This window comes from Haliaeetus leucocephalus, unplaced genomic scaffold, assembly GCF_000737465.1.
Source record: "Haliaeetus leucocephalus isolate CR32 unplaced genomic scaffold, Haliaeetus_leucocephalus-4.0 Scaffold273, whole genome shotgun sequence".
NCBI classification, from domain to species: Eukaryota; Metazoa; Chordata; class Aves; order Accipitriformes; family Accipitridae; genus Haliaeetus; species Haliaeetus leucocephalus.
The window spans coordinates 9,474,543-9,498,403 of NW_010972709.1; the positions used below are offsets into that span (position 1 = coordinate 9,474,543).

A 23,861-nucleotide genomic window follows, 5' to 3' on the forward strand; every position below is an offset into this window, starting at 1 on the left:
CTGTGCCAGCGCCCCAGGGGAGGCTGGGGACTTTCAGTGTCTCCCCTCGCTCCTGAGCCAACATTGCGCCTGTGGCCACATCACTGGCACAGAAATGGGGAACTGGGGCTGGGCTCAGCCCTGCCTGGCAGGGGGAGCTTCTGGGTGCCATTGTTGTCTCCCCACTGTGGATGATGGGTTTTGCCATAAGCAGCCAAGGCACCTTGTCATGGGCTAACACAGGGCTGCAGGATGGGCTGGAAGAGGGAAAAATGTCTTCTGGGAGTCTCTGAGTTGCCAAAAGCTGCGCTCTGGGTTCCCCCTGCCTCTCCTTTTCATGGCTCCTTAGTCATCAAGAGAAACAGCCACTGGGATTGCAGCCTGGCAGAACTTCGGGGCCTCTGCAATTAGTAACATTTGCATTGTACTTCCTGGTGGTTCCGTATCTGAGAGCAGAAAAAAATCAAGTTTACACTTGCACAAATTTGCAGATGACACAAGTTAGGATGGGGCTGCTAGTACTTGTGGAAAGAGAATTAGTTTAATATTGGCCTGACAAAATAGGAAATGACCTAAAGTAACTGCAAGGCAAGTCAATAAGGAGACAGATAAAGTAATATGCTTAGAAAAGAAAAATTAAGTGAAGAAATCCAAACTGTGAAATGACTGTCACAGAAAAGCCAGTGTATTGATAAATGAATATGAAAATTGGTCACTGAAACAACGGTAAAAACTTCCTCTATTGGTTCTGAAATAAGTTAATGTGTATTTTGAGAGAGAACAAAGTTGTCTTAATTCCAAGTTTTGACAAATGTAGTATTTTTTTAAGTTTTAGAATCGTTGCTTTTAAATTAAACCATCCAAATTTTCTTCACTTTAATTTCTTCAAAGTGATTTCATTAGTTCTAGCTATATCAGTTAATTGCTTCAATTTAATGTGTAAAATTATTCCCAGCAAATGGCTCTCATTAGATCTCAGAGCACTATCACCAATTGCCAGCAGAGGGCACGAAACGATCAATTTGTCTTGATGGAAGTTATCAAAGGGCGGTACATACCTCTATTTATTTTGCAGGTGACCTATTTCACTGGAGTAACAATAGAAATTAGAGGCTATTTTATATTTCAGCATGACTAAGGCATAAAACTAAGCCCAGTGTAATAGCACCTAGATCAATGTACACTTTCCAGTGACAGGAGAAGCTCCCAGACACCTTCCAGCCAGCTCCTGGGCTTAAATGTTCAAGTTGAGAAACCTAGTAAGGCTGATGGGTAACTAAAATGTAATTGCCTACTGTTGTCTAGAAGGGTGAAGAAAAAAAGGAAAGTCTAGAAAGACTGATTTTTACAAAGATCCTCTCCTAAGGATAAAGCAAGCAGCACTGATTGCCTTCTGGTCAAGAACAGAAGCTGAGTTCATGCCCCATTCAGACTCCCACCAGTGCATGTTTCCGATCTGGGATTAGCAGAGTTCTTTGAACTACTGGGGCAGGGAAAGGGGAGAGGGACTCCTCTAGCAAGATGTGTTATTTTTAAAAACTGCTCAGACAACACAGGTTTAGGATTCCAAATACATTCTTGAACTTTTATTCTTCCCAGCATGTAAGCAGTTGATTAAAAACCTTAGTAGCAAAACCAGACCAAAAATATAAGTCTCACACTTTCAGAAACAAACATGTGCACTTGCAGGTCAGATTTACGTGCAGAACTACAATTCACATTTCAACAGTGAATATGCAAATGACTAATGAGGAATTTGGGTTGGCAGCGAGAGCAAACTGCTGCATGTGTAACCATGGCAAATGTGCAACAAACACTGCATTGTCTGTTTAGGTGTATGCAGTTTTGAGCAAATGGACTAGGCCATGTAGAAAAAGTGAAGTGATACTGCTGATTTTGAAACAAGGTAAGCAGAAGAGAAAAATCGTATTAACAAATAGGACAGCTTAATGAAAGCTGTTTGGCACTTCCCAAATGAGGCTGCTTCAGCAACGTGCAATATTAACCTTTCTGTACCTGCATTAGATTTTGTAGACTCTTCTCCCTTGTGTGCACACTAGAACCTAAAAATTCCACTAGTGAATTCTGGAGTGTTAGGGACACTTCATGAATTAGGCAAAACAAAAGCTGCTGTTTTCTAAGATTTGAAGCCAAAGTGCCAGCAAGGAGCAGCTGCCAATTACAGAAACCCAACTGCAACTGGCTTTAGCCAAAGAAAAAAATACATTAAAACTACAATTTTAAATGCAGTTCTGTACTGTGTCATACAATCCCCCGCTCCCCCAAACCATGCTATAATCAGTACTGTGGATTGGATACCTCAGTATATTAAAAAAAACCCAACAAAAACAAACAAAAAACCCCATAAAATAGAAATCAAGAATTTCTTAACTGACAAAACCACCAGTTTTCAGAGGTGCTTCCTTGTATGTGCAACATCTGCTTTTTGTCAAAGTATGCATCTTCTCCAGATTCATAATGTGCAAATCCCATAAATTATAGATTTATTCCAGTCAAATTCCCTTACTAGTGCTGAAACAAATTCACAGTATAAACTGTCAAGACTTCCCATGCTGTGAATGAATATATATATATTAAAAAAAAATAAATAAAGTGCAATTCAGTCTGTTTTGCAGAGTCATACAATGGCTCTGTAGTTCAGCATATGTTTACAGCAGATTTCATAATAGGAAGAAGACCCCCCCCCCCATTAAACATTGTCATCATTTCATGGCAGATGTTTCTGCTTTTCAATAGGCTGCATGAAATTTGTTATGCTGTAAAGTCTGAACAAAAGGTTCTTCATTCAGTCCAGTGTCTGACACTTAATGGGTTTCCATCACTGACTAGTAATATCAAGCACAGTAGATCTGCGGTTTTATACCTAAACATGTAGCACAAGACATGCCTGAAATCAGAAAGTTCATTCTTAGCTTTCCAGCTTTTGTGCAGTCAGACTCTTGATACTTAAATCCTCTTTCTAATGATAAACTCATTGCACTCCTGCCCCAGTCTGCTATAGCAGCTCTTGCTCATCATCTTCAGATCCGGAGGGTCCTTGTCGTACCTCTTCATACCATTTGTTTGTGAGGGTTTTCATCTGTATGCGCCCGTTATGCAAGTCCTAAGGCAAAAGCAAACCAGAACAGTTTGTTACTTAGCTACAACACTACTTGTGTTAGAGCAAAAGAGAAAGGCTAGTTTAACATGTTCCTTAGAACATAATCCATTCCTGGTCTCTAAAGCATGCAAAGCAATTCTGTTTCCTACCAGAAAATATTTATCAAGTGTTCAGTCAGTAATTATTTCCAAGGATGGTATTTTTGATGACAGGTATTTTTACCTGTGTCTTCTAGGCAGTCCTGCTCTGTGGGTTTCAAAAATCCTAATACCGTCTGGATGGCCTGGCTTTGAATCTGACTCCTCACTATATGTTCCCAGGGACAGTGGGAAGCTTGTGGCCTGCTTTGGCGATTCATGTACTTACTTTTCTAGCCTTTGGCTGAAATCTGAATGGCAGCCTTTGCTTTTGGCTACCAACTACAAATCAGATGCTTACTCTGGTTTCTTGATTCCTTTCTGGTTTTGCAAAAAAATGCCTTTAGCTTTTGTGGGAAAGTGCTGAAAACATTCTTTTGAAAAGGAACGTACAAAACGAGGAAAAATAGTATGTTTGAGCAGGCTAGGAAGATGGAATGTGCACACTTTACACAAAATTATCAGCTCCACAGCAAAAATGCTTAATTCTATGGCAAACTGGAAAAACAGTGAATTATGTGGCTAAGGAGTCTCAGGTTTCTGAGTCATGGGAGTGAAAATGGCATAGTATTTACACCTCTCAGAGCCACTCAGTGTTAAGTTACATGTTCAATCGGGTGTCATTTTGCATTTACAGCTTCAAAGTCTTGGTCTCCCAGTCAAGAAGTCTTAAAAGTGAAGGTTGCAATGCTGGTACATATTTCCCACATAAAAACTGCAGTCTGCAGAAAAATTGCAGCTCCAGAATTCACAGGACCATGTACAGTAAGAGGCAGGAACTCTGTGTGATAGCACTTTAAAAACTCTGCATGAGTGGTGGCAGCTTTTCCTAACAACAGTAGTAACTAGTAACTCCTGATACTCTTTGTGGTACTCTGCAAGATTAAAGGCTAGTTCAATAAATCCATACACCTTTTAAAGTTTAATTGTGGTAGCCCTGAGAGATGCTCATTTAATCCAACCTGCAATTTTACAGTCCAGCTTTTCATTACAGCTGCTCTACATATGCACAAGTAATGTATTAGACAGCTCACTGTTCCTAATGTAGAAGTTGCATGGCTACACTATGAGCCTTGTATGGTACAGAGTGAAATTACAACCAACTCTACCACAGTTTCTTTTCTTCAAGAAAACAAGAAATACTTACTTCTTGTGTGAGTCTTCTGGTGAAGAAAGGATTCAAATACTTGGCATCAAACCACATAAACCCTTTGAGGTCCTGGCGTTTTATGTACTGGGCTTCATATTCTTCCTCTGTGAGCTCTGATAAATGTTCAGATTCTATGGTATTTCCCTAGAAAGATCACAAATATTGGAATAACCTCAGAAATGTGGCAGTCATCCCTCCAGCTTGCTTCAGCTCCCTGCTCTGTGCTTTCCCTTCTCACAACCAATTCACATGCTGGAACAATATGGAAATTATCATCCCAGCCTACCAGGGCTTATGGCTGTATGAATCTGTCCAGCTGTTGATTCCCAGAGCCACTTAGCTTCCTTTTCCACACTGAAAGGTAAAAGACCTCAAATGTTCCATATTTTGTATTATTACTTGCTGGGAACAGATTTCTAGTGTGCTGGTTTTCTCTTGTGAGCTGGACAATGATTTTATCCTGCAAGCAATGCTCGTATCGTTGTGTCACTGGAAATAAGCCCTGTATCAGAACACACCCTGTCCCTGTGCTCTTCCTATATGCACCTTCCTACATGGACAGAGTAAGGTAATTCTAAAGACTGCAAGCTTTCTGAAACCTCATGCCAAGAGAAGCTGTTCTTCGGATCCTACAAAACAATACCCTGCATGTGTTATTCAATGATTTGGGGAAAACCAGGCAAATGCTCTGGGATACTTTATGTACTCCAGCCTTTTGGACATGAGGTTTCAGACTGACTGTTAGTTTTCTTCAGTAGTCTTGCTTAGTGAGAAATTGCTTTAAAATAAAACCCAGTCAGAAGGGTGCTGTTATTACCACCTTCTCATGCCCTTTGCTTTGACTTTTTCAAAATAATTCCCATCTGCCTTTTATGATTAATTCATGACTCACACTGTACTAGCTACTTTCCCTCTGTATATGACTCAATCCTGTATCATCTACTTTATGCTTTTGCAGGGGTTACTTTAATTTGTATGGATCAATTTATAATTAGATTGAGTTAAGAGACTATTTCTCCTCCCTTTCTCTAAGCAGTTATCTTGTGTAAACACTAACCAAGCTCTGTCTTTGGGATATATTAAAATTATATTGCTTGGCTTTTTCCTACCACCTTGGCATTTTCCATTGCTTTCATTTTACCTTTTAGTAAAAAATAATGTACTAGTCTTGGAAAATATAAAAAAAATTAAGAAAAAAAATATCATTGATCTTCTGAATAAAAAACCCAAACAAACCATCTTCTCTGTCTTGCTAAGATTAATGTCCTTCTTGTTCCTCTTGCGTGCTTTGGAGTCCTCAATGTCAATCAGTCTGATGAGGGGCATGGTTCCTCCTCCCAGCAGCAAAATCGTGAACAGTACTATGATGATTGTTGTTGTCCCAATGAGCTGCCGCTTCTCTATTGGTTCCAAGCCCAAATGGAGGCTGAGGGCATAGGGAATTGCACCACGTAAACCTTATCAGAGAGAAGAGTAAATCAACAACTATATTGGTCCTCAGTACCCTGATAACTCAACAGGAATTCTCCATCTTTAAAAGATTTTTACAATCCTATACCATGTCCATTTATCTATCATTTGGTTACCACCCTAAAATGAATCTGAGCTCTTCAGATACTGTTGTTCAGACTGTGAAGTTGCAAGGCCTAGAAAGAAAATTAGACTCTGTAGAAAAGCTTTAGTGGGGATCACCACTGCATAGTCCTCTAGCACAAAGGGGAAAGAGAACGTATTGCACTTGGGTTTGAGAACAGTGCAAATGTTCAGTTGAGTTTTGGTCCACAGATGGAAAATCAGTTCTTCCCAGAGTAGCCCACACAATGAAAAAAATAAAACATTTTTTCCAGTTCTCCACACCGTGATCTTTAACTTACCACTAAACCACATGATAAACATCATTTTGGGGGTGATTTTATGATCACGGAAAAAGTTGAGTAGGTAGGAAAGTGGGAAAATATTCACTGCTCTACCGAACAGAACAAGTACCTGAAAAACAGAAACAAAAGCAAAAGACCATTTGATGTGTTACATTCACACAGGCCCCAGTTGCATACGGTTTGTACAGGGCAAGGTGAATATGCTCTTTTCACTCACAAGCCTTGCAAGTAGCTGTGCTGCTAAACTAATGTAAAGAAATCTCTCAGCATAGGTCGATGCAGAATTTAACCTTTTAAACATTTTGCCTGCTTAACTGAAAGTAAACCAGACTTGTCACTGACAGAGACCAGACACTACTTTACTTATAATAAATAAATGAAACCCAAGAGGCATTCCAGGGAGACCAAGAATTACTTTGGGTAAAAGTTCTCCTCAGTTCAGCTCCTTTAATCATTCCCTTGGCGCAGCAGCTAAGAGGCAATAAGATATTTCTATTGTCTCCCCATGGACCAGCTCCTCAGAGAAAAAGGCCAGAAGCCAAATAGCATGTAATCTGGTTCCTCAACACTTCCCTGTATATGGTTATAAAATATACCACACATTGAAGCAAAGTTGTGAGACGGGGGGGAAAAAAAAAACCCTATTGATTTAATGGCAGACAATTAACAAATACAGTGAAAACTTTAACTCAGAAAAGCAAAGGTTATCACAATGGCATTACTTTTAAGTTCTACCACAAACAGACCTTGATAAGGTAAACATCCTAGAATTAGTCAGCAGGATCCTTGAAGGGCTGTGCTGTTTTCCTTTATGAATCACCCCAAAATTACACAATTTGCATTATACTATTGAGGGCAATGCTACAGAGAAGGAAGTGTCACACCTTAGATATGTATTAGATAAGGAAGTTGGGTGTAATGCAGCGATAGCAGTTCCCCATGCTGATACCACTATCTGTAAATTGTAGAGAACAATTCTTCCCTTGAACCATGGACTAAAACATGCTAGTATACGTTGCTATATGCAACTGGAAATGGATTCACATTTCCCTCTTTTGACTCTGCAAAAGCGAACATACTTTTCATGTCTATATTAAACAATTATAATAGCAACGGAAGTAGGTAACCCCCATGTGAAACATAATTCAAAGTGCCACTACGTAAATCTACACTGAAATAAAGAATAGAAGAAAAAGAATTAAAAATGCAGTCGAAGAATGAATACACATTGGAGAAGGTTTGAGTACGGACTTCCTCTGAAGAAGGTGAGCTCAGAGTGAAGAAGTGATGTCTGGACTAAATTGCTTTATGTAAACAAACTGCAGTGACATATGAGAGAGAAAGACTCAAAAGCTCTAGTCCTGGAGAAATGAAATGGAGCAGAGTTTGATACTAGTTTGCTCTGTAGTTTCTACAAACTGTCTATTCACACAAATCGTTCCTATGAAGCTAAATATATGTAAAAACTCCGGATTGTTTTCTGGTAAAATAACTTCTGGAATAAAGCGGCATGTATAATAATCTCAATATCTTTTGAGATTTCTTTTAATAAATCTAATAGGGTCAAACCAAGCAAGGTTCTTTTTCCTTGTTTTTAATAACCTTATACAGAAGGGCTCCAAAATAACAGCAAACTGGAATTTCTTAAAGAAGACTGATGTATTTGTACACCAAAGTGCTGAGAACAAGAAGAATAATTTCATGCTCTTAGAGTTAACTTTGTGCAATATATAAAAATATGAAAGCATTTTTGTAAAAACCTACAAAAAATAACAACTATTCTGAAATATTTTAACTGTAAGGTGTTTCCCCCCCTCCCCAATATCAAAAACACCTCTAAACAAGTATGGAAGAAAGTAAATACCTACTATGCACCAGATGACAAAGGACATTTCAAACTTGTGAGGAAAACTAAAAATCGACAGGCCAAGAAATGCAAAAACACACGTTTCTGAAAAAGAGAAATTACATCTTAAATAAACAATTCTAGAAAACCTTTTCTACTCCTATTATAAGTTACTACATACAGTACATAAAATAATATTTCCTGACTTTTGAATGCACCAAATAGGCACAAATGCCATTAAGCAAAAGGCCAGATTCTTCCACGCTCGCTGTCAGTGGGCAGCACCTCAGTCTGTGTGTGTAGGCTTTTTTCAGCTGTAAATTACTAATAAGTATGAATAAAGCTAGCAAAACCTTGCTTTAAAGACTGAGGAATTTTTTACTTGAGGAATACAGGACAAGCTGCAGAACACAAGCTACAGGAGTAACTACTAATGACTTCTGTAGCTTTGAATCAGATTCTATATAAAACTGAAACGCCAGGCACAATCTTATGTATTGCAAGTTGAACACTATTATAAAGTATTCAATTCATTAAATTCTTATAAACGGCAGCAGTTCATGGCTTGCTTTGTAATAAAATACTGCACTGTATGATCTAACAACCCTTGTATATTCTAATAACCTCTAGAAGAGATGTTTGCAAATCTGTAATAGTACCACCACTGCACAATGACTGCAATAATTCAAACATATTATTTCCACAGCACCAACCCATTACCATCAGAGAATCGCAGAGTCAAGATGTTTCGTCAGTTCACTGCTGTGGTAGCAAGGTAGGTTCCTTATCATAAAGGCAGTTAAAAACAGGACAGTTTTGGACAGACAGTAGCAATACCCGAGTTACTGTAGCATAAGACATTGTTTTGCCATGGTTTGGGTACTGGCTACTTATATTTGCATGCTCAAAACCTGCTGCAAACGTGTGAAATTGCACAGTATCTTAAATAACACCTTTACAGTGACTTGAATGAATATGTGCTTTTCTAGCATTTGTAATAGATTAAGACCAAACCCTGATGAGCTATGGTGTTCAGGTAATGAGTGGTTAAGTTTAGTTTGCAGCAAGGCCACTCCCTGACCACGTTCCAAATGCATCTTCTTGCAAACAATACAGAACATTCATGCCATCCTCTAAAAAAACAGGGATGTATTTGTAATACAGAAGCAAGTAGTTTCTTTAAAAGTTTGACTTGTAAAAGGAAATGGAAAGGCTCTGAGCTGCTTCTATCACTTCTTCCCAATTTGTGAAGCCATTGTTTTTGCAAGTAGCTTTGTATATCCAAAACCATTTTAAAAAATACTGCTAAAAATCCATCTCCTAAAACTAAAAATAGACCAGAGGAATACAGGAGTCAGAGATCTCTATTCGGTTATCAATCTTATGGCAAATCTTAGCAGGAGCCTGCAGGATGGGAGAGAGAGATTTACTGTGTGTTTTATCCAGTATGGCAGGAAAGGTGACTTTTGACTGCCTTCCAGCCTCCACTATTAGGAATTCTTCCCTTAAAGACATGTACTGCTGCCATACAAATGGCTAGAAGAAAATTCACACCTCTGCTGCTCCCAGAATCACCATTTCAGGCAAATAAATTTTTAAACTATTAATATTAGATATGAATAGCAGGTAGCACCTACCACACATGAAAGCAACAGTTCTCAGCGTCTGCTGCATTAAAATCTGTGTAACTGGGGACAAGTTATGGTGTGTATAGTGAGACATCACGATGCCAGAGAAGAGGATTGCCATGATACCTGTAGATAAAAACATGGTAGTCAACAGAAGAATAGCTTGCGCTCTGCAAATATTTGTTTATAATCCTTACTAATGCAAAAGCTTATGAAACAATAAGTGGGGTTTCTATCACCATTGTTACTCATACTGGTCTCATTCCACTGATCACAGTCATATGAGGTCCAGTATAGGTCACTTGCAAGCTAGAATAAATACCTGTTATGTCAGGTTTTCCCATAAAAGTGAGGGAAATAAAAAGCCAATCCTTGAGTGTTTTTTCTGCTTTTTCACTCTCCTAATAGGCAGAGAGGTGAGATCAAAAGATGATTCAGTTCTCCCAGAAAGTGTGTCATTCTTTCCCACCTGCTGATCAGCCAGGCCCAATCACTCCACCAGAATTAGAATGAGACCAACAGGGCATGGATGTGAATCCACTCCAGTATGGTGTATCACATCTAATACCATAAAAAATTAAAACCAAATAGCACATATAGGTGTACCACCAATTTTCTATCAATCTGAGAATCAGAAAAGCTATTGAGACTTGAGAATTCAAGGGGAAAAATTACCTTTGTAGGAATCATAGAATCATTTATGTTGGAAAAGACCTTTAAGATCGAGTCCAACCATAAGGAAGGTATAGCCTGATACGTAGGGCCTGCAAGGAATGCTACTGTGCAAAATGTCCCTTGCCTCCAGCAGAAAGGGTCACTAAACCATCTGCTCTAAATTACTACAGAGATTAATCTCAGCTATCAACTATGGGAAAAAGCCACCGCATTTTCCATTATAGAGTTCAGTTGCCCTAATGACATGCACAGCTTGGACAGCAACTGATATCACAGGCCTGAACAGCTACCTCAGATTTCAATGTATTTCACAAATCTTTGATTTGTGTTAGGGATTTTTTCCATCTACCTTGCTTCCCAGCTCTTGGTTATTTATGGGAAGAATCTGAATTTCAACCTATTTCGCTAACTGCTCAAGACATATCATAGACACTGTCAGTTGTTCACTGTTCCTAAGGAGCTGAGTACCTTAAAGGAAGTTTTAAGCATTTCCACAGCTGCTGCATAGACTTACACCCACAAAGGATGTTATTTGAAATGATGGTTAGGATTGTGGAAAGATTTAGCAGTCCACATGAAGAACTACAGCACTCCTTGTGAGGAAATAACTGACCAAAACTGACAATATAACCCAGAAGAAATCAACTGCAATGCAAATCTCGAGAGGACAGGATGACATGCGGGAGTATACCTGCTTTGCCCAAAACAAGGGAAGTTTAAAAGACTAGACTCCTAGCTACGTGCCCAGGAGTGGCCCTGATGACCACAACTGGAAGGATTAGAATAGCTGAGGTACAGTCAAAAGAATCCTTTGTTTGGACACAGAGGTGACCTGAATAAGGTCATTCAAAGTTTACATTTCTTGAGAAGTTGTTCTTGAAGGCACTTGAGCAAATTAGAGAGGTTGTCTTCACAAATAAAATGACAAAGAATCTCTATCACCCTGAGAGTAACTAAGTAGGAATTTTACTGTAAATTCTTTTTCACTGTATACCAACACACAGATGTGTTGGTTATATAATGCTATGGCACTGTAATTCTGTAATATTTTATTATAATTTTATATTAGTAAGAAACATACACTAGAAATAGAAAAGGCCACGTGCTGAGACCCTCCAGAATAATCTTCTCACAAGGCAAAACTTGTTTTTGCAGCAATACAAATATTTTAACATTATCAAACTGCTTGCTCAGGTTTCATATAATTTCATTCCCCTACATATGCGTTGCCCTATACACACATACAGAGTAGTTCTGGATGCAAGTGGGCAGAATGGAATGTTTGCATTAGGATTATACATCTTGATTGTGTAACTACCATGATTATAGGCCACATCTTCATATGTACAAAAAAATACAACTCTACTGACATCAGTGAAGTTATGCTGATATACACTGCTACAGATCCATTCAAAAATACTCACATTAGCTTACATGCACATTTCAAAAAAGTCTGATTTCATACCTGCAACTTATTTACAACAAATCTAGTCCTGCTTGTAACAGGACTTGGAACAAACTTCTAACATTCTTGTATCATCCAAGCTGTAGAGCAAATATATCTTTTAATGCACTCAAAACTTATTTAAAAAAACAAACACAACAACCCAAGAAAACAGGAAAAAGAAAAAAAGGAACTAAGCAGATTCTCTAGCTATTTGAATTATAGTAACTGTTGCATCCCTTCCACTTTCCTTTGAGAAATGAGACAGGAAGCTGATTGCCTTGAAAACCCATTTAAATCAGCAAAGCTCAGAGACATTGGGCATCCAGCAGAACTTGACCCTGTCTTTGTACTTGATTCTACAGAATTATGGAAGAAGTTCACCTGTCAGCCTCTTCTCGTGGCCTTCAGCAAAACTTCTACCAAGTATTCAGAGATATATACAACACTCAGTGGTCTCAGCTGATTTCCCCAAAGGCGCTGAAGGGACAGGCAGAAAAACGGCTACAGGGTAGTAGGCTGGACATTATCTAAGTTAGCTGATGTGGCTGAGATCTACAGTGTGCAGCTGAAATTTTAATTCTGTGTTAGGCAGAGGTAACTGGGGAGAATACTAGTATTTATGTTGGCTAACTAATGTCTATGAAAACTGCAGTTACCTTTTCTATACTTCTGTAACATAAAGTAGAGAATAAGTGTTCCTTTAAAGTAAGTCAAAGTTAGAAGTAAGAGCACAGGTTAAAGGAAAAAACACATAAAAAAACCCAGGGGCCCTCTTAGCCACACATAATACCTACTCCCTAAATTTATCAAAGAAACTTGCACATACTCATTTTGCTGCTCACCTGAGAGTGAGATACCTTCTGCAAGTCCATAAGGAAGGTAAGCGAAGATAATCATCATCCCAAACTCTAGGGAGGGTGTCTTCCTTAAATCAATGTGCTTTAGCACGTACACATGAAAACGTTATGGAAAAAGTAAATAAAAAAATATCAAAGAAAAACTTAAAGCTGTGTCATTCCATCACAAAACAATGATTATGCTTAATGTACTTAACTACTGAATAGCTAATAAAGTCTACCCATTGGCCTTTGACTCAAGTATGGAAAGATTAATAATTTCTTACAAGGAGTGTTTCTTACAGAAGCTACTGCTGGTAGAAGTCTATCAGAATGGACAGACCTAGAGACAGAAAACATCTGCTACTGATGTACCTATGTAATACTGAAAACAACAAGCTAAATTGTTTGTTTGGATCTAGAAGGGCCATTTCCCTACACGTTCAGTCTTTGAAATCTCTGCTCTAAAACTACTGCAGAAAATCCACAGAGAATCATTAAATAGTAAAGGCTTTTCTAAAAATACGGGAGAGCTATGAAACAGAAAATTAAAGTAAAATAGCTCTCATTTATGTTTTAACAAAAATAATGTCCTTTTGATACTCAAGATACTTAAAACTTACTTTACATTTGTAGTCATAAACATGGACATTTGTCAAGGGTCACAAGTTCTGCTTTGCATCTCATGCACAGTTCTGCAGCACAGCTGCCAAGTACAAGTAGATTTTGCCTCAGACATTGTTATTTGCCACACTAAGCATGCAAGCAATATCCTCTGTTCAGTCACTAGCCTTCTAGTTCCTTTCAAATGGATATGACAGATCTGCAGTAATATTAACAGTAAGGAATATTCCCTTAATCACATCTTTGCCTTAATGCTTAAAATACTCCACCTACCATCTTTGTTAAAATTCAGAGGATTAGATGCCTGTAACATGGAAGTTCACATTCCTCCTGGGTCATGAACCAGCAATAACCTTCAACTATATTTATCTGCTGGCAACTAGTAAGAGATGTCCGTTGCTGCATTGAAATTTTGCATGCTTAGGGTAAATCCAATACTTGGAGGCACAAATAACTGTAATAGGGCAAATAAGCTCCTTTTCGCTTTGTCTTAATATCATTTAGGTATCAGTGAAAGAAGTGTTGAACATCTGCCTTCCTCTTTTGTTGTAATGTATGGAATAATTTACAAGTTCATGGAATCAGGCTAATGAACCAAGAGAAGAAATATTTCTATATTTAATCAAACACACTGTTCTTGTTATTTACAAAGAAAGTGCTTAACAGGATGTCCCAGATGACATGAATAACTGTTCTACAAGCCTAGCACAAAAGATTACCTACAGTGAAGTCAGTGTTAACATTAAACAAGCTCTGAAAAGTAACAAAGGTGTCTGACTTAGAACAAACACCCTTCCTTATCTCAGCAGAGAAGCTTCTGGGTTGTTTAGCAACCAATTCATGGAAGTGGAAGAGGCAAAATATAACACAACGTAAATCCAAAGAGAACAGTATCTGTATTCAGCTGCCTGAATATGATACATCGGGACAAATGAGCCGGTTTGACTCAAAAGCCCTCGGGAAAAGCAGCTTTTTTTTTTCTTTTTAATTAACCATTTTATGTATGTAAAAAAGGAGCCATATGCTTGTAAAAATAGATCAGTATTGAAATGGAATTAATATTTTGAATTTACAAAACAATTACCATATTTTTGTAATGCTCCAATGCACACAAGCTACTATACAACAATTCAGACCTTAATTATATTCATTAAAATTTGATGCAAGTTTAACACACACCCATGCACACTAACGTAAAGACAACATGAGCATGAGAATATCCTCAGCTAACAAAATAATGTCTAATAAGAAATATCCCCTAAGAAATGCTGAAGAAGATGGGAAAGAAAAATAGTATTGGAATGTTGAAGTTCACCAATTTATACATGTGTATCACCAAAATTAAAAAAGGATATTAATGCAGAAATAAGACCAGTAAGTGTGCCAAGTGCTGCAGAGCCAAAGAACATCTTAAGAAAGTATCCCAGAGCCTGTAGAAAGGTTTGCCATCCACTTACATCTGACATATTTTCTCTTGTCAAACCTTCTGCTGTGCTAGATATAATTAAAAAATAAATAAAAAGAAATGGTTATAAATTCTAAGCCTGGATCCAAAAATACCAAACATCTTTTGAGAACAACAACAACAAAGATTTCCATTTCTTTGTTGCTACCTCTCTTAAAAGGCTTTTACTGTGATGTATATAACAAGAGGAATGTCAAAAGATGTTAAATCAAGTCTTAGTGTAATCCCCAAAGGGAAACCCAATTCTGCTAAAAATCTGGAAATCCAGCATTGCTCTTCTGAAGAATCCCCAGAATGGCGTAAATAGGCTATGATAATGCCCAGTATTACAAAACAATTTTCAAACTCTGAAAAGGAAAAGGAAACCCATTTTGCAGTGCTAAAAACTCAGGGCATGAAGAAGAAAAGAGATGGATCATGTGATCCTCAAAGAAGAACAAATGAACAGGAAGACCTCTCATCAAATATTTAGGTGTGGATTAGAGACAGGGCGGCCACTGAAGAAAAACAAAGAAGCTCTTATGGGGAAAGGGGTGAAATCTCTGAATTTCAGGAATGTATTTCATAGAATTCCATGCAAAGACGACATGGATTCTAACGAGTGTTCGTTTTGACTGCTGTTAGCCTTCATGGTCTTCCGTAAAAGAACCAGGGCTGTATTAAAAGCAATTAGTTCACTGAAAAATGACTCTTTAACTTCACTGTCTTCTTACTATATCTAGTCCTTCTATACATTCATAGTCACATCTATTGACTTCAGCAATACCATGAAGGTATATCTAAATTTTTTTCACTCTTTCAGCCCCAAAGAATTATCATGGGCAAAGGATAAGGATATTGGATGCTCTTCTTTCCTGTGATAGCCCCAACATAAATGTAAAACTATTGCATGGACGTTGATGTATGCCCCCGCCCTGCCAATTGAAGTGTGCCTCTGGGAATAAGCTAATGATACAGGAGACACAGCTTCATATTTGGCAAGGTAAATATTTTGTGCAAGCCTGAAAGGACATGTGTTGGTTTTCTGTTGTCAGGACCCTCAGATGGAAAGAGAGCTGGTAAATGTATGGACTTAGAAAGCAATCTATTATCTGCAGTCAGTGAGATAAGGCACTAAAGATAGTGGTACTAAGACATCCATTTACTGTCTTCTGCCTATGCAGTTTACGTTATGGATTGCTTTTAACAAAGACAGATCATACAAAATTCAGCTTTACACCAGAAATACATGATTTGTTCCAAATGGAGATGGAAGAATTACTATATATCTGAATTAACTAATTAACAGAAAATAATGTGGTTGCTGTTTCCATAAACATGTGTAGTTCAAATGCACTTACTTGGTCAAGACAATAGAGACTGCATCATTGAGAATGCTTTCTCCAAAAACCAACATGTTAAGTACAGGATCCACATTGAGGGCATTGAAAATGGCAATAGTAGCCACAGGGTCAACTGCAGATATTAAAGAGCCGAATGCAAAACTGGGAGAACACAAAACAGAAAAGAAAACTAGATGAAAGAAAAATAAGTACCTAGTAAAGGTATATGAAGTATTAGTAACAAAGATGTTACATGTTACAGTTTCTACACAGTGAAAAGTTATGCGTTCTTCACATTCATAAGAACTTGACAAAAGGCAAGTTTTTGTTTTTCATTTACTGATATACCAAAGAGAAAAGTTGTCCAGCTGGAAGAGATGTTGGAGAAATACCTATCTCCTAGCTCTCAACAACAGTGTCAATGTCTTACTCCAGCTAAATCAGAAAAAAATCAGAGGAATGGGAAACGAAACAATTTTACAGACACAGCCCAAACCATGTATCATACATGCATAGTGTTACCTGTTCAGGTGTACTAGAGAGGAACATTTAAAGGGAACTGCTAAAACTTCATTACTTTGGAATCCAAAGATAGACAATAGAGACGTAATGGGACTGCTCAGCTGTGTAAAGTCAAACACTGGAACCAAGTAAGGAAGATTTTTGCTGTTCATGCATGGTTTACTTGTTATGTTTCCTGCTTGCCACCCAATTTATTTATGGATTTTAACAGAAAACTGCTGAATTCGCTATACAATAAACAAACAAACAAAAATCCCCAAATAAACCAGGAACGAACTTTATTTAATGGTAGGGCAGTGTACTCCTAAAAAACTGGTTAGATCCTTTGCCAAGCTCTTAAATTATCTACATTATTGATGCTGAAAAACTCATTTTGTCTTTTAAGAGAAGATTTGGACAAGTAAGTTATGCCCTTATCATATATATTAATAATACAAACTAATCAAAGTTTACATATTTTAACTTTAAAGCTTGGTTAAAAAAAACAGTATCTTTCCTATCTAGAAAAATCACTGAGCACAGAACACTATTTGGAAATAAGGGTGTAATAAATAGGGTTTAGAAGTGTTCGATCTGTTTATTAGTTTCATACACCATGTTGAATCTAAGCAATCTAAACAATAACCAGAAGAGCTGGCCAACTACAGTGCATTTCCCATATACAGTTATCTTGAAGAATGCTTCATTTCATATACTACACCATTTCCCCAAGAGCTTACCTGTCTGTCATGTTGAGTTTATAAATTACATCAGCCTGAAAGAATAGGTAAAACATAGAAAATATCACAATCAACTGTGGTTTTCTGCTGTTTTTAAAAATGAAACTATTCATCAAATCCTAAGTTTGTTATAATGAAAAAAAATCACAGTAGTGATGTTACCCAGTCTACACTGCCCTCCAACAGTGATCTAGTGTTACAATTCTGGTCACTCAAAATCAGGGAAGACCAGGTGAAACTGGAACATGTACAGGTGAGTAGAGTAACTCAGGCATTCAAAGGAATGGAAATCTGAGAGGCAAAGAGGAAAGCGTGGATTATTTGGCCTTCTAGAAAGAAGTCTGAGAGAAAATATAGTTATCTATGTCTGTATCTAATCAATGGGGGAACAGCAAAGCAGAGAAGCTAAAAAAATTTATTGACAGAAGAACAAGTAAGTTTAATACTGGAAATTAGAAGATGGCTCTAGAGAATACAGGTTTTGGAGCGGCCTTCTGATAGGAAGATTGAGTAAGTAAAAAAAGAAGTAAAACTCAACTCAAGTCTTAATTGCTTTTAACATGGAGCATGCTCTATCTATGGAAGGGGTTATATAACATTGCCCTTGTGACAGCAGAGAACTGGACTTTGTGATCCAGGAATTCATTTTCACTACATTTGTCTGCTCTTAAAAAATGGACTTTCAAAGAGCAAGCCGCATAAACTTAAGTGCTTCAAAGCAGTTATTCTTACCTGGCCCAGGAAATAAATTCCTCCACCTACAATGAAAGCTGATATTGCAGTGCCAAATACTGAAAACAGAGTGATGGAACCGATGTTCTGAAAAAAATTACCCTGGAACACAATAATAAAGTAAGTAAATTAGTGAAAATGATCTCAGGGAAAACTCATGTTTGGGTCTGCATCTAAATTAGATTCTGATACACAACTGGGTTTCTGATAAAAAAGCTTCATTAGTTTGGTTCCAGGTACCCCAGGACATACATACATCCATACCATCTCCTTAAAGAGCCTGCTCTCTTGAAGACAACAGCCAATCTCTCTGATACCCAGGACAGGATGTCAGTCTGGCACCCTAACAAACTAATCCTCAGATGAAGAGCTGGATATTCATGAGCACTTTGACACATTCCTCACCTGACAGAACTGTAGATTAATCCATCTATTGCAGACCGGGCATGTGAAAAAGGCTTGTAAACTTCCCAGTTGCTAGTCCATTTCTTAGGCTGTGATTTTGTATGTAAACATCTTCAGTGTTGGTACCAATTCATGATATTACTATCACACACTGCTCCCTCCCTCCCCTGCAGCACAGCTCAAGTAGAAAGGCAGCACACAGGGAGGACCAGAACCACTTCAGCCAGGACTAGTGCTATTAGAAGTATGTCCATGGAAACACAGGCTCCCAGGCAAAGGGTGAAAACCCTTGTAAACATTTTCCTCTCCTTTAGCTGTGAAGTGACCCCACCTTCTTCACATCAGCCCTTGCACAGCTCTGATGAGGTAAGAAACCTCTCAAACCAAGGAAAACAACTTCTGCGCAGTACCTAACACCCTGCCAACATTCAGTTAACAATAACAAGCTACACTCCCTGCATTCTGGGTTGGAGAGGTTTGAATTTTGCATTCCCAGTTCCCTGATTATTAACGTGATGGAATTTAATGCAATTATTCTAAACTTAATGAAGATAACTAAAAGCAGAATGTGTTCCAAACAAAACCTCAACATGTAAAATGAGTGTCTGGCAGGGGCTAACCTTGTGCAATGAATATCCAGATTCAAATATAATAGGTGGAAGCAAGAGCAGAAAAAACATATTTGGACGAAACATTTCTTCTTCCTGCAAAACAAAAATGAAGTATAGTTTCAAGGATACCATAATTATTGAAATAACATCAAATCTTCCAAAAGGGAAATCATTAGAAAAAAAGTTGAAAAATGAAAATGGCATTCATTAATCTTTCTCTCTTCTTATCACAAAACAAAAGACTGAGGAATAGTAAAATACTCCAGGGCTGCTACTTCTATTGTTTTTTTTTAATCCAGTGATAGAAATCTAGGCATTACTTATTTTAAATTACTATCTCCAAATAAGCTGCAGAGAAAACAGGTTATTTATAGCAAAGGAAAACTGTTTCTGTTTACACAAAAAGTATTCCCATCTTATAGCACAGTCTCAAAATCTGTAAGGACTGTCAAGGAACAGTGACTTCTTGGCCACTGGTTTGAATATCATCTAGGTCAACTGTGACAAGTACGGTTTCACTAGAAAACTCATCACTTGACAAGAAGAAATCAGATCATCATCTTAGTACACTTGCAAATGAACAGGCTCAATATATATACCACTGTTAAGAGTCTGAGGCTTGATTCTTCTTGGTAAATGTAATTTATGCCTGTAATTTAATGGCACTATTCTGATGGTTCCTTTCTACCATCGGAGTGATACAAATGAAATCTACTGTGAAGTAAGATGTTATGTTTTGGTGGCCTTACTCTTTGTCGCCTGTCTCATCACTTGGCTAACACTGCTTTTTGGAGTTGTACTGCCAAACTGGCACCCTGGTTTTTTTCTGCTGGCTGACTAAGCCCAGAAGACAAATTAATCATGGCTGAATGTGCCTCTCTCTCTTTACCCACCAGGCTCCCTCCTGGTCCCCACAGTTCTGAATACAGCAGAACTTGTCACCTTTGTAAGTAACGATTAATTTGTTTAAATCCAGGTTAAACAGCTGATTGACTGTTCTGTTAAAACACCAGCTTTCAAAAAAGAAGCACTCATCTCTTTAAAGTCTCATTCCTGTCTGTACCAGTGATAATCATCTTAAAGGATTTGAGGGACTTAGAAAATAAAACTCATCCTTTATACTGAAATGCTCCAGTCCGTTATTCTGCACGCACAATTCCGTGCATCGATGGTTAACACTACCTAGTTTCTGTCAATACAGTAACTTCGCTAGAACAAAAACCCCACATACCTGATTAATTACACTGTTTAAAAGCCCCTGAAAGCAGAGCTGGACAAGGAGGTGAGAAATAATGAAAAGGAAGGACTGCATTTGTGCTGCATTGAAGCAGAGATCAGGAAAGCAAAACATGACAGCTGTAATTATCAGCCATGCTAGCCAGCAAGAATCACCAGCTAGTACAAGGTCCACTGAAGACTTAGTAAGGCATGATTGCAAGAAATTGCATTACAAAGTTCTTAAGGCAAGGATATGAACCAAGATTTGCTTTGTACACAGATATAGCCTGCAGTTAAATACTCTATTTTTTTTCATATCAGATAAAGAAAAATCCTCTAGTAAATTTCAAAACATTTAAAACCATTTTATAAAGTACATAATAATTATTGCTTAGAACATTTCACATCTGAAATTATGACAGCCTATGTTAAAACCTAAGCTTTAATACAGTGAAAGTAACTTAAATAAGCAAATAATAATATGGTATGTGTGACCCTTTACTTCAGCTGATAACGTGAGCAACTGGACACATCACCCCCAGTGCGTCCCAAGATTTGACCAATACTTACCAGAAATAAACTACATAATTCACTATGATCAATATTTCCTCTGTTTATAGAATCAGTGCTCAAATCAGAGCATACTTTAAGCTTTCTTTTTTCTTCCTACATACATGATTATCTTCAGATTATTTTATTTAACCAGTAAGAAGCTATATTAAAATACTGATTTTGTGGCTGTTTAACTGACTTTCAATTTAAAGTCAAATCCAGCTGACAAATCAGGAATGAAAAAATACTAACTTGTGCACCACCCACTGTTTCCAATAAGTAAATATGTAAAAATGAAATATCACAACATGACTCTTGAACTATGTAATTGCTTAAATGAATGTACACAGAATTAGTGTAGTTAGTTGACAAAATAGTATAATATGTAATTAAAAAGCTACATCTGATAGTGAAATAACTGCCAAGAAATATTACAGTGCAAGCTAGGATTAAAATCCACTACTCAGACCAAGATATATAAATCCTGTTTAAAACTGGCAATTCAAATCACTGTGATTTCAATCAGCTCACTGATCTAATCCTAATAAACTGTTTGATCCTATGAAACAAAATCACAATTTAAATACTGCAAGATTTTAAATTAAAGCAGGAATAGTGAAGAGTTCATTGCTTTGATAATGTAGATAAACTGTAGGAGGCAAAATCCTTGCTTCACTGTAGACTTCACCTCTTGGAGACACTTCTGCCAGGATTCTCTCTCCCCTGGCAAGCCTCTGGAACTCCACACATGCACAGGTAAGACCTCATAGCATCACACACTAATTCAGGTTGGAGGGGACCTCTGGAGCTGTCTGATTCAAGCCCCTGCTTAAAGCAGGGCCAACTCAGAGCAACTTCAGCTGCTCAAGGCTTTATTCAGCCAAGTTTTGAATATCTTTGTGGATGGAGATTCCCACAATCTCTCTGGTCACATGTTCCTGTGTTTGGCTGGCATCACTGTTAACATTTTCTTCCTAGTACCTCAGTCTGTAAAGCACTGGGCACCAGGACAAGGACGACCTTCTGCACAGAAGCCTTGCCTGTATTTTCTGCTGGAAATAAAGCTCAAATCATGTTTCCACTGTCTCAGCCAGCATGAAAAATGCTGCTGCTTCAGGCACACCAGTTTCGGTAGTCTTTCCACAAGAAGCAATGGAGTACCCAAGAAATGTGCCATGCTGAATGGATTGCTTTGTGAACTGTCTATTCTTAGCACCACAATTTGTTGCAGTTTTAAGTATAACTAAATAAAATAAGTAAATAACATGACTTTTAGCACAGCTATTCTGAAGAAGTGCTCCTTTTTACCTCTGTGAAATCTATGTTAACATCTTCAGGTAAAACATGTGGCTTTACAACCTATCAAAACACTTTTTTTTTTTATTTATGAAAACACCTACAAAATTAACTCCAAAAGGAGGAAGAGGATGAAATACAGTCAAAAAGTATGCAAGAAAAATAACTGAATTGCTATTTTTTTTTTTCTGTAACTGATCCCAAAGATGCCCAGTACATTCTTCTACCATGTATCTAATAGGAACAGATTTGGTACCATAAAAAGGATTACTCAGGGGAAAACATATTGTGTAGAAAATATCCAGCAGGATCAGGACCTCAAATTGGTTTTATTAGTATCAACCCCCCCCAAAACTTTGGCATCAAGTATAATGTACATAAGTTTTTGGAAATTACATCTAAATAAACAAGTATTACAAACAGTCTTATTTTAAACACTTAAGGATTGTTCTACAATTAAAAATTGCTTCAAATATACCTTCCAGTTGGCCAGCTTTTGAGCCTCTATGATTTTTATAAAAGCTCCCATAAGGATACCTAGGAAAGAATGAGATAACATTCTGAAATATTCACAAAAAGAATCACTGTTTCCATTAACTGTTTATTGACTCTCAGTCAACAAAGTTTTAAAAGTGAAAACAAGGCAAAACATAAAGCAGGAAGTCTTTCATTCCCAAATCACAAAAACACAAAGTGGTTTTGGGTCCAACAGATGACGGTTTCCAGTATGTTACATAATTACATAGCTTCCCTGCACACAAGATTGTCACTTGGGATATCCAAATACTGAACACGCATATTGAGAGTGCTGTGTTCATTGGTTCATAAAGGTAACAGGTTTAACTACTCAAAAACGCTTCTCATCTAAGCTGCATTCAAATAAAATTCCACCTTTCTTGTTAAAGAATCAGAAAGTTATGAGTTAGAGATTTGTATGATAGCATGAAACCTTCACATCACTTCAATGCTATTTGCAATGTTAACACAGCTTAAGTGAAATCAGTCTTCTCCACAGAAGTGAATTTTGTCTCAATGAAATCATAGCACTTACTGGCAATGAAGTAGGCAACAAATTCTGATCAGGGTGGAGACACTGTCAGAACTATTTCCCAAATGAATTACACATCTTTTAAGTCATGTAGAAATACTAATTTGAGTATAAAAGAATCTTATCAAGGGTGCTGCAAAATCAATGATTAAAGGTTATCGTGCTCTTTCCTCCTGTACATCTCCAAACACATAAGACAGAAAACTCCAAACTAATAAGATTTCTTCTGGAAGTCATGAAGATAATTCATAACTGTCATTAATTGCTTTCAAGGAGTTATGAGGAATTTGTCTTTAGTCACAGATTCCAGATCTGTGTTTCTGCATAGCTGTGTTTTATTATTTACAGAATGGAGTCTTCATAGTCAAACACTGGGATGTAGCAGTGAAATACACTGAATGAAAGGTAAAAAGTGGCTGAGAAGCTTAAAATATGGTTTCCTGTAACTCATGTGTTTTTACCCTCTCACGCTGTAGCTATCAAAAGAGTCTTACAAATAGCATCACATGGATTACTCCTGATAAATGTGTCATACACACAAAACCATGAGGCTTAAGCCTTCTTTCATACAAAAATATGTGAAGGCATTGGTCCCAGAGGGTAGAAATAGTTGTTCCATGAAATGGTTTATATGGAAAGGAAGAGAAAAAC

The 23,861-nt window shown here is 37.5% G+C and overlaps 1 protein-coding gene across 1 annotated transcript in view; it reads right to left on the reverse strand.

The window, feature by feature from the left end:
• Positions 1 to 1,655: 1,655 nt before the first annotated feature.
• SLC9A8 (solute carrier family 9, subfamily A (NHE8, cation proton antiporter 8), member 8) overlaps positions 1,656 to 23,861 on the reverse strand; it is a 30,993-nt gene continuing 8,787 nt past the window's right edge. Inside the window, exons 4-16 of the mRNA XM_010569665.1 lie at positions 22,641 to 22,699; positions 19,106 to 19,189; positions 18,081 to 18,182; positions 17,349 to 17,383; positions 16,126 to 16,269; positions 14,676 to 14,814; positions 12,703 to 12,808; positions 9,748 to 9,864; positions 8,133 to 8,215; positions 6,262 to 6,373; positions 5,624 to 5,844; positions 4,385 to 4,531; positions 1,656 to 3,103 (exon numbers count right to left, since the gene is read on the reverse strand). Of these exons, the coding sequence (XP_010567967.1) occupies positions 2,996 to 3,103; positions 4,385 to 4,531; positions 5,624 to 5,844; positions 6,262 to 6,373; positions 8,133 to 8,215; positions 9,748 to 9,864; positions 12,703 to 12,808; positions 14,676 to 14,814; positions 16,126 to 16,269; positions 17,349 to 17,383; positions 18,081 to 18,182; positions 19,106 to 19,189; positions 22,641 to 22,699 (1,457 nt within the window). The 3' untranslated portion in view covers positions 1,656 to 2,995. The remainder of the gene's footprint in view (positions 3,104 to 4,384; positions 4,532 to 5,623; positions 5,845 to 6,261; positions 6,374 to 8,132; positions 8,216 to 9,747; positions 9,865 to 12,702; positions 12,809 to 14,675; positions 14,815 to 16,125; positions 16,270 to 17,348; positions 17,384 to 18,080; positions 18,183 to 19,105; positions 19,190 to 22,640; positions 22,700 to 23,861) is intronic.